General features: G+C 50.0%; 2 protein-coding genes and 1 long non-coding RNA gene across 3 annotated transcripts; 1 reads left to right on the top strand and 2 right to left on the bottom strand.

Moving 5' to 3' along the window:
* Window positions 1-1,855: 1,855 nt before the first annotated feature.
* On the top strand, window positions 1,856-4,725 carry LOC127296395 (uncharacterized). The gene is made up of 6 exons (XM_051326457.2): window positions 1,856-2,190; window positions 2,282-2,429; window positions 2,511-2,631; window positions 2,725-2,758; window positions 4,120-4,402; window positions 4,481-4,725. Exons 1-6 carry the CDS (start codon window positions 2,032-2,034, stop codon window positions 4,567-4,569), a joined length of 834 nt encoding a protein of 277 aa, XP_051182417.1. The 5' UTR covers window positions 1,856-2,031; the 3' UTR covers window positions 4,570-4,725.
* Window positions 4,726-4,828: 103 nt separating this feature from the next.
* On the bottom strand, window positions 4,829-5,971 carry LOC127296396 (small heat shock protein, chloroplastic). Its single transcript, XM_051326458.1, has 2 exons — window positions 5,578-5,971; window positions 4,829-5,486 (listed from the first exon to the last, which is right to left on the bottom strand). The coding sequence occupies exons 1-2, from the start codon at window positions 5,837-5,839 to the stop codon at window positions 5,017-5,019; spliced, it is 732 nt and encodes a 243-aa protein (XP_051182418.1). The 5' UTR covers window positions 5,840-5,971; the 3' UTR covers window positions 4,829-5,016.
* A 3,372-nt stretch (window positions 5,972-9,343) lies between these two features.
* On the bottom strand, window positions 9,344-10,246 carry LOC127349087 (uncharacterized). Its single transcript, XR_007880122.2, has 2 exons — window positions 10,127-10,246; window positions 9,344-9,582 (listed from the first exon to the last, which is right to left on the bottom strand). It is a non-coding gene; the product is annotated as an uncharacterized lncRNA (long non-coding RNA).
* Window positions 10,247-10,504: the final 258 nt, after the last annotated feature.

The following is a 10,504-nucleotide window of genomic DNA, read 5'->3' as shown; positions in this document are numbered from 1 at the left end:
CCAGCCTGGTCTATGTTCCTTCATGTTTCCGCCTTGTGTAGACGACAACCAATCCGCGACATGACTATGAAGATTAGTACGGACTACGGAGTATATTCCCATTGTCGAAAAATGCAAATTGTTGTTGGAGTAAGAATAAAGTGGAATCGCCTGAAAAGCAAGAACTTAGCCGAGGGCATGCAAACAGCCAATCGTATAATGTGATTTTTCTCATGGGGCCGGTGTTTACCAGTCAGTCATCTACCATTATCGGCGCGCATCTCCATTCGTGTTGCATTCTTTTGCCATGTTAGACCAATTTCAGTTTAATATATGTTCGAGATTTAGTTGAAATCATAATGAAATCTCGCAGAAGTTTTTGAAGAAACCGTAATTTTAAATGGATAATAATAGACAGTCTAAATATGTGAGCCCCAAGGCTTGCAGAATTCCCACCCGAGCCGCCTCCCTCCCGGGCGGCTCCGGAAGTTCCCCCTTGCCCCAACCCTAAATCCCCACTCACAACGCTCTCCGGGCTGCCGTTGCCGCTGGCGCTGGCGGTGATGGCGGCGCCCATCTGGCTGTCTCGGCGGTGGGCAGGGGAGGTGCATCTCGACCGCGGTTCATGGGGGGCGATGGGCGGCGGCGGAGGGTCATGGGCGGCGTGACTGGGCTTGGCCGGGGCCTGAGCGCCCTCACCGGAGCAGGGACGGAGGAGTTGGTGCGCCACCGGGCGGTCCTCCACCGCACGGTGGAGATCTGAGTCGGCTTGATCCGATCTGGGCATTGTCCTAGATCTGGGCCGGTTGAGCCTAGGCAGGTGTGTGTGTGTTTCTAGTGTTGGTTCTTGCCACGCTGACGGGTCATGCTTGGCTTCCCTCTCCATGTCTGCCCATCTGGTTGGGAGTTGACTGGCGGCAAGGGGGATGCTGATCTTGCGAATAATTGTGGCGGTCCTCGAATTCTTCTCACGCCAAGTTGAAAATCTGTCGGATGCTTGTTCCCATCAGTATGGATGGATTGTCGTGTTCTGGATGGCCCTGCCGACAAAATTCCTTGTGTGAATCATGCCTGAAGATTGCTGGATTGGGTGTTTTCGGTCGTATGCATCCATGTTTTTTATCTGGCCGTTTGATTTCAGAGGGAGCGCTTTGAAGCTTTGTTGGCTGTTAATATCATGGAGCTTGTTTTTTTCCATGGTGCCGTCGAAGGAGGTCATGAAAGCCGAGATCGGTGGAATAGCAGTGGTGGTCGGATCTTACCGGTTATATGAAATTGGCTTGGTGCTTCATGACTTGAAACAACGACATGTATGTGGTGGCGACTGCATAGGAAAAGTTCAGAGTCTTATCTTTCACGGTGAAAATCCAAGATTTGGCTTTAATTGGTTGTGTTTGACAATGTTCTTGTTGAAGTCACTATTTTGAGAGTGAGAACTTTCTTTCGGATGAAAATCTAAGACCTATGATGAGCGACGACAACTTTTGTGCATTGTTTCCTTTTTGGAGGCACCGCTTATGGAGAAGCTGATATCCTGGTGTTGTTTTGGTGGAGTCAGTGTTGCTGTTTCAAGAAATGAATCTTTTTTGTAATTCTTTTTTTATGTGTGCATCCTTTATGTCGTTAGCGCATGACGTTGTTGCAGAGGCTAGATGTAATTGATATGTCCATGATATTAATATATGCGATTTATCGAAAAAAAAACTTGTAGAATTGGAGAATAACTTGAATTTGAATCGGAGAATAACTGAATTAATGAATGTAAAAGCACTGTATTCGGGCAGCCGCGCCACTTGCAGAGCACGAGCACACGACGCCGCGAGCGTTTGCAAAGGCAATCCATCCCCGCATTACACGATTAATTACACGCACGACGCCCTCATCACCTCCAGCTTTCGCCCCTCGTCGTGGGCTCCATCTTGCCGTCTCTCTTTCCGTACAAATACTCCCACTGTTTCAGACATCCCACCATTGGCCAGCACGTCTCCACAGCAACCGCCAACGCGCCAACCCACCACCACCACCACTTCGGCCGCCGGCGATCACCCACCGATGGACGGCGACACGACGTTCACGAAGCTGTTCGTGGGTGGCCTGGCGTGGCAGACGCAGCGCGACGCGATGCGGCGCTACTTCGAGCAGTTCGGGGACATCGCCGAGGCCGTCGTCATCGCCGACAAGCACACCGGCCGCTCCAGGGGCTACGGATTTGTACGCTTCGGTTCCCGTCGATCACAATGTGAGCTCAAATTACCATGTCCGGTTGACTCATCTGGTGCTTGTGTCTGTCCGCGTGTGCCAGGTGACGTTCAGGGACCCCGAGGCGGCGGCGCGAGCGCTGCAGGACCCGACGCCGGTGATCGACGGCAGGAGGGCCAACTGCAACCTGGCGGCTCTCGGCGCGTCGCAGCGCCCGCATCCTGCTGCCGCGCCAGCGCCGGCGCCGTTCGGTACGACACGTTCCCTTTCAGCCGGTTTTCTCCTGGCCGAATTATCGCTGAAACTACCTCTCGAACTGCGATGTTGTTCAGGGATGGTCAGGTCAAGGCCCGCAGCAGCGTCGTCTTCGTCTTACCAGGGCACTGCCGCTGCCGCAATGGCACCCTCCTATTTCCCCCAACATGCTCATTACACCTATCCTTACTACTACGGGTAAATTTTGTTTCGTTGTTTCCCGTAAATTGTGGGCCTATGTACATTTTCATCAGGAACTGAATCCAACTGCGTGATGTTTCATGGATGCAGGTATTCTCCCGAAAGCATGTACCAAATGCAAATGGTTAGTACTCTTCTCTAAATCAAGATGTCCGGTGTCACGCACACACACCAGCTAATTCCCATTCCAACATTAGTTTATTTTGGTTCATTCACATTGCAATTGTTTTGATTGTACTCAAATGTTCATTGCAAAATGGGTCTATAAGGAACATGAACACATCCTACATATGAAGTGAAATCCATTTTAGTTTCTTGGGTGTTGACTTGTTTGGTTTCGATCTATAAACTCTAGAATCAATTTTCATACTGAACTTTCAACAATGAACCTGTCTTGTTCCTAGTGATTCGTAGTAATTTCACACACATAGCATAAGATAATTCTTGATGTGAGAAAGTGAGGATATCATGCCCATAGCAGTCTAGCAAACACAATTATCAGGAAAACCAAATAACTAGAAACACATATAAAAAATAAATAACACGAAAAATGTAAAAAAAAAACGAATTTTATACATAAAACAAACAAACATTTTTTTAAAAAATACAGCTGGAAGAAGTTGTTAATAATGTGCAAACTTCACAAATTGGAAGAAGTTGTTCATAATGTGGAAATCTTACAAATTCGAAGTCCAAAAAACACGAAAAGAAACCCAATTTTTTTGAAAGGAAAAAAAACCAAATTTTATTCAAAACAACAAGAAAACTAGCAAATAGTTAGGTGCATTCATGGAGAACAAAATGTATTCCTCATTCCCAGGCTTATGAATTTTCACAAGGTGGATTTCTGAATTGTGTTCTAAAATATTGTGACATTTCAGAAAAATATTATCCCCTTCTATTATTCCGTAAAAGGGGTTTAGGTTTTCTCATGACTTTTTATGTTACCATGCAAGTTGGACTGCAAGATGCCTCCAACTTGGGCAACTGGCTAAGCGTAATTACGGGAAAAAAAGGCATAGCTCAAGTTGAACTTCACAGTGATGTGCAAAAATAGATAGCCATTTAGGCACTTCAAAGAGATTTTCCTATGTCAGTAGGTTTCTAATCTCTATGTGACCTATTATTTTCAGTATTACAAATTTCGAATTGAACTTGATTTTAGAATTTGGGATATATTTTGTTCTATCCTTGAGTTTGCTTTTCTAAAATATTGATCAGGGTTTTTCGCTTATCCATCAACTAGCCGACATTGGCAAGAAAAATAAACTACTCTAGAATTGCCCAGTAGGTATTGGCATGCCAAGAAAATAGCAACAATCAAAACAAAGACTAGCATTTTGGTCATACTGTTTTTCTGTGTACGATAGATTTCAACCATAATTGAAGCATAGACTAACACCAATGTGAAATGGCTATCGAGGGGATTAAAAAGACCTCTTTCAAAATTTCTACCAGGCATCAGTTTTCTATTCATAATTGCAGAGCTACTATGGTGCGCATGGTGGCGCCGGTGTCCAGCAGCAGCAGCAACAGCAGTCACAACTGCAGACATACTATGCAGCGGCTGGGGCGGAAGGAGGGCAGCAGGGATTTTCACCATACTATCTCCAGCAGATGCAAGCTGCCGCGAGCAACCAGGAGCAGAGTTCTTCTGCCGCGGCAGTGCAGTACGCTCAGATGATGCAGTACGCGGCACACATGCAGCAGGCGGCGCACGCCAGTCGGCTCCATGGCACGGCCGTTTCGGACGTGCCCAGTGATGCAGGTGTGAGATAGAATGAATAGTAAGCTGACTAAATTTAGGATCAATTTCAAGAACTCATCTGTACGCTGAATGCTGCAGGTACGAGGAAGGGCGGAACTGCGGCGGCCGTTGGAGGACCGGGCTCGTCTCAAACATCACCTGAAACAGATAGGAAGGAGGAGCCCTGATTTATCTTCTTGTACCCGAGCAATTCTCCACGAGTACGACTAACAAGAGTAAAACGAAACAGTAAATTGTATCTGTCAACCCCATTCTTTCGATTCTATGTCGAATAAACTACACTCCTTCCTAATTCATCAGGGTATACAGCCATTGTCTCTGTACATTGTTCTGTTCAGTTTATTGGCTACTCGCGTCCTGAAAGAACACATCAATCACTTGGGGATGAATGTCACTTACATAAGTTAGTCGAGACGCATTAGGCGATTAAGCGACCGAGCACTCACATTATTATTCCATTACTTTGCCGACTATGTACATACATACATTGCTACATATTCTGCGCAACGAGCGCAGAGAGAAGACCACAGAAAAACGGCACACTAGAATCTACAGAGAGCACTCAGTCGCGTTGCCGCAATCCTGACTTGACACAAGCTCACCGGAGCCGTCGATCACTGGACCTGCACGTCGATGACCTTGCGCTCCGTCTCCGTCTTGGGCACGCTGACGAGCAGCACGCCGTTCTTGAGCTCGGCGCGCACCTTGCTCTTGTCACACTCATCCGGAAGCGCCAGACGCATGTCGTAGGAGCTGACGCTGCGCTCCTTCCACCACCCATCGCCCTGTCCTTCCGCGCCCTCCCCTTGGCCTTCACTAGTTTCCTTCTTGTGCTCGCCACGGATGACGAGCGTGTCGTCCTCCACCATCACCTTCACCTCGTCCCGCGACAGCCCGGGCATGTCGAACCGCATCTTCACCTCCTTCTCGTCCTCCATGATGTCCCACGGCATCCGCGGCCCCTCGCTCGCGGCCGCCGGCGAACGCCGTGCCGTGGGGAACCCCACCGTGTCATCGAAGAGGCGGTCCATCGTGTCCAGCATCTGCCTCATGGTTCGCATCGGCGACATCGGATCCACCAGCCCTGCGCGGTACACCACGTCAGCCTCTTCTTCTTCTTCGATCGTGCAACAGAGTTGTCGCGTGAAAGAACATCTAAGAAGCAGAGCACTTACCGAACGGAGAGATGTCAAACCCGGCGCGGCGCGGGCGGCGCTGCACGGCGTTGCCCTGCTGGTTGTTGCCGCCGTTCTGGCTGACTTGGACGTCGACTGAGTTGTCCCTGTTCTCCTGCGACGCGGCGGCCACGGAGAGCGGTCGGGTTCTCCCGGCCCCGAGCGGCGCCGGCCTGGCAGCTCTCCAGGCGCGGATCGGCATGCGCGCGGCAGGGGAGGAGAGGCGGCTGACGAGAGCGAAGGGGGCGTTCGCTGCAGCCATTGCTCAAGCGAGGATCACAGAGAGCCAAGAACTGAAAGAAGTGCTCGAAGATCGCTGGAGCTCGGAAGCCGATCGATGTGCTGTGAACCTGTATTGCAGTGGAGTGGTTGTTATCTTGCTTGCTTATCTGGTGGGGGATCGTGGTGCGCGGCGCCATTTTATAGAGCGGCGGAGGGCTCGTGCCACGGCGGCCGTGGAAGGATGGGGAAGGCCGTTGAAGCTTCGGGACAACACGCACCTCTCGCGGCATCTGGTCTGGAGAGCACTGCAGAGTCGCGACGACGCCGCGGGTGTTCTTCAGGCTTGTCCACTTTTCTCGAACATTCTCGTACCCTTCGCAAAGCGGACTCGCGCCAGCCCAACTTTAAATCTGGACCTGGGCCGTTCGGAGTTCCTTCCAAGCCGCAAAACAGGGGCCCAACTATGAACCAGGCCTCGGACTATGCAAGAAAATCCTTCCAAGCCGAAGCCGAACCCTACCTCTGGCCTTAAACTTCGCGAGGCCACCCCACCAGGCCTTGTACACCTGGTCGCGTACTTTAGAGAACACTTTTTTTTTAGAACACTTAAATGGGACAGAGATTTGGTATGGGCACCAGTGATCTCGTTTTTAAAAAAAATTAAAAATTATATTTTTGAGTTTCAAAAAATTATGGAAAGAAATTCACACATAGTCAATGATGTATCCCACAAACATGCAAAAAATCAATTTCAAATACTTAATATTTTGAGCTACACAAAAATAACAAAATTATAGATCTGAGTAGTCATTTTCAAATCTCCAAAACATATCAGATTTTTTCATTTTTGTCTAGCTCAAAATAAAAAGAATTTCGGATTGGGATTTTGCATGATTGTGGAATGTATCAATGACAATCATCAGAATTATTTTCGTAAGTTTTATAACATATAGAAATATTTTTAAATTTTTCTTAGCATAGCGAGAGCACTGGAGCTCGGGAGCTAAAAGTACTTTTCGACTTAAATGCTGATCTCGAATCAGGGTGCCTCCATGTTAGTGCTATGGCAACAACAACAAAATGTTGCAAGGGTTGTTTTCAACTGCTACACATATATATTGTTGTTGTGTATCGCAAATAAAATGCTACAACAATTTCCGGGTGTATGCTGGAGGGAGATAGTCCAACCGCTCCAAACGGGTATCTATATCTCTTAGAGCATCTCCACTCATTGGCGATCCCCACGCCCAAATCCGGCGTTATGTTCGTCCGGATTGGAGGAAAATTTGGTGTGGGGAGGACCAGTTTCCCAGCCGCGATCTCAGGCGAAGTCCCCGACGCAAATTTAGAAAACGAAAACTGGACGAAATACGGCAAAAAACCACTGAATTTAGACTAAATTTAATGATATTTACTATATAAAGGGCGACGTTCATACATAGAGGCCGAATTCGAATATATTTCGAATTCGGCAGGCGGATACAAATTAAAATATAGAACACGGCGCTCTACATGCCAAAATGGCGGTAGAACACCGTGTAGTCCTCGACGCCGTCGCCGTCGTCGTCGTCGCCATCGTCGGAGCGCGGTGGCGCCTGGGTGCTGGTGCCCTGGCCGGGGTCTCCCCACCGGCCACCGTCACGCGGCTGGGACGGTGATGGCTTGTACCATTCATCGTCGGACCCCTCGAGGTCGATGACGGGCACGGCGGCGCCGGATGGAGGAGTCGCTGGCGGCGGAAGCGAGCAACATCCTCGAGGAGGCGAGCCTGCCGCTCCGCCTCCTCCTTCTCCCACTGCTCCCTCGACCAGGCGTAGGCCTGGTCGAGGGGCAGGGCGTTGTCGGCGGGGACGAGGTCCTGGAGAAACCTCGCCTTGACGGCCTCAAGGATGGCGGCGTCCTCGGCGTCGTTGGCGGCCTCCTCCTCCACCTTCACCTTCGCCGGCTTGCGCTTCCGCTCGCCGGAGGTGTCCTCTTCGCGCTTGGGGCGGAGACGTCCTCGTGCCGTCGAGGGCTCGCGGATGACGAGCCCGCCGCCGCTTCGCGCACGGTTGCTCGATGGCGCCGACCTGGAGCTCGGCGCCGACCTCGATGCCGATCCGGAAGACGACGAGCTGGCAGCCATGTGCCGTGGCTGCCAGCTGTTTCCCCGGCGAGGTCGGCTCGCCGATGCCCTCGATGGAGGGGGCATCGTCAGCACCGGGACATTGCCGCCCTCGATGTGCTCGAGGACGTTCTCCAGCGTCCTATTCGGCACGCTCCACCAACGTCGGCGACCCGCGGCGTTGTTGCGCGGAGGCGGAGGCGGCGGGCCGTCGTAGGACGCTAGCTCTCGTTCCCACCGCCGGAGGAAGAACGAGTTCCACCTCGTGTAGTTCTCGGGGTGGTGGCGCGGGTCGGCGCGCTCTTCGTCTGTCATCGTCATTCGAGCCTCCTCGATGGCGACGTCGAGGGCGTGGCCCTGGGGCGGCGGCGGGATTGGTACGCCGCCAGCACTTAGCCGCCACCCGCCGCCGGGAGGCCTCGTGTCCGGCGGGCAGGGGTACCCCGCCTGGTGGAGGAGGTGCCCCTCCCACGCGTGGAGCGACCGGTGGGGGAAGCCGTTATTGGCTGCGCCGTCTTCGTCGTTGAACGCCATGGATCGGGAGAGTGGAGCGGGGATACGCGTCGCGGCGAGCGGAGCGGGGTATATAGGCGCGGCTGGTGCCGGCAATTAAATGCCGCGTGGAATGCGACGCGTCCCCGGTGAGCTGACCGGCGGCAGTTAGTGCGCGCGGAAGACGATGCGTGTGCGGAAGACGATGCGTGTGTCGCTGACCGGTCGGGTCCACCTCTGCGGCGAAGACGAAGCGAAAGCGCGGGAGAGATTTCTCGGCGTTTCGCGCGCTTTCGCTTCGTCCGGAGTCCCCGAGCGCTCCCCGGTAGGCCGGGGTTGGCGTGGGCTCGCCGGATGGATGAAAGCCCAAATCCGGTGAAAAACGAGGAACCGGGGCGCGGCTGGGCCATTTTCCGCCGTCCGGATGAAAAAATGGCATGCCGGGGGCTTGTTCGGGGAGACGAGTGGAGATGCTCTTATAAAGCAAAACCCCACTAGAAGGCCATTTAAGTTGTCTCACTACACCACAGCAGAACAACCCCGACAGCTAAGTTGGTTGGTAATACGGCCTTCACCGACCGAAAGTCGGTCGGGGATGAGTTTCGCCGACCAACGCAGTCGGTCACCGTAAGTCCGGTCGGCAAAGGCCTTTCCCGACCGACATTACTTTGCCGACCGACAGTTCGACAGCAGTTGCAAGCATTCCCGACCGACTTTTTCTTTACCGACCGACGTATGTTTACCGACCGACATTGCTTTACCGACCGATATGCAGTTGGAGAAAGTTTTGCCGACCAACTTACAGATGGTTCCTTCCGACATTGTTAGTTTTGCCGACCAACACTTTGGTATTTTAGATATTTGAATTAAAAAATTTAAATAAATTCTCATAATTCCACACAATCATACGTATGATCAGAAAAGAATAGCAGACATGACACACTAATATGCATAAAAATCTTACAACACTGTTCATATTATCTCAACACTGATCACAACATAGTCAAGTTCACAAAATAATAGATTCCTTGTCACCCCATAAGTAGGTTTTACAAAATAAAAGTCCGACTACTAGCATCTAAACAGGATTACAAAATGGAAGCCATGACTACCATATGACCAAGTTTCACAATTCATCTTTGAAGGGAAACATCCAGCTACTTGGTTTCGCATGTTTGAAGGGACACCTGCAAAACCAGTACAGAGGGTCAACTGAGGTCCAATTTTTTAACCAGAATTATATACCCAAAAGTCAAAAGATCACTTGCAAGGAATCGCTACCATCAGGAACATCTCAATTAGTACTAGGCTCATTTGTACCCAGGCAGAAGCAATATGAGTTCGGTGGCTGCAACTAACTCAGGCTAAATCAGTACGTACTAATCTAGTGTTGATTCACTTGTATGGGCAAACATGCATGGCTTTCTAGCAGAAACTGGACGCACCTGCTAGAGGAGAAATAGTCTTTGGAGAATGTCCTCCGAAGGTTGACAGAAAAGAACAGTACTGCTAAATTTTGGATGCTAGTTTGATAGTGAGTTGAAATTTGAGTAGTGTATAAATAATTTACCACATTACAATTTATCCACTAGTTTTAGTTATTACTCCAGAAATGACTGCAGTACCCCGGGCTTTGTTAACTAGGTACCTCAGTTTGTGATACATGTCTTGCTATTTATACTACAGGTGCATGAACATAAGATACTTCACAAGTGTCGAAGTTATACTCACATCAACTGAAATTATCACCGGCGAGATGAGGTAGAGGCCGCTGGTTTGTAGGGCTTTATCTACCAAAATTATCACAAGTCAGCATAGCAAATCAACAATATCTAGCATATCTATAAAACAACAATATCTAGCATATCTATAAAACACACGTTGGTCGGTAATCTAGTGCTGTGGTGTAGTGTCTATCTCAACATGCAAGCTATCCACATCATCCATTCTATTAGCCATCCAATTGTCCATGTCATCCCCCACTAACATTCATTAATACTCTACATGCAAGCCACATCATCTATTTTTTAAGCCATCCAATTATCCACATCATCAACTTTTAGTCGCCAACTACATAACCATTTCAAGTCAGTTTTTTAAGTTAGCCTC

This window comes from Lolium perenne, chromosome 4 (assembly GCF_019359855.2).
Source record: "Lolium perenne isolate Kyuss_39 chromosome 4, Kyuss_2.0, whole genome shotgun sequence".
Taxonomy (NCBI): Eukaryota; Viridiplantae; Streptophyta; class Magnoliopsida; order Poales; family Poaceae; genus Lolium; species Lolium perenne.
The sequence above is the reverse complement of the archived record's forward strand: the minus strand, read 5'-3'. Positions and strand labels throughout refer to the sequence as shown.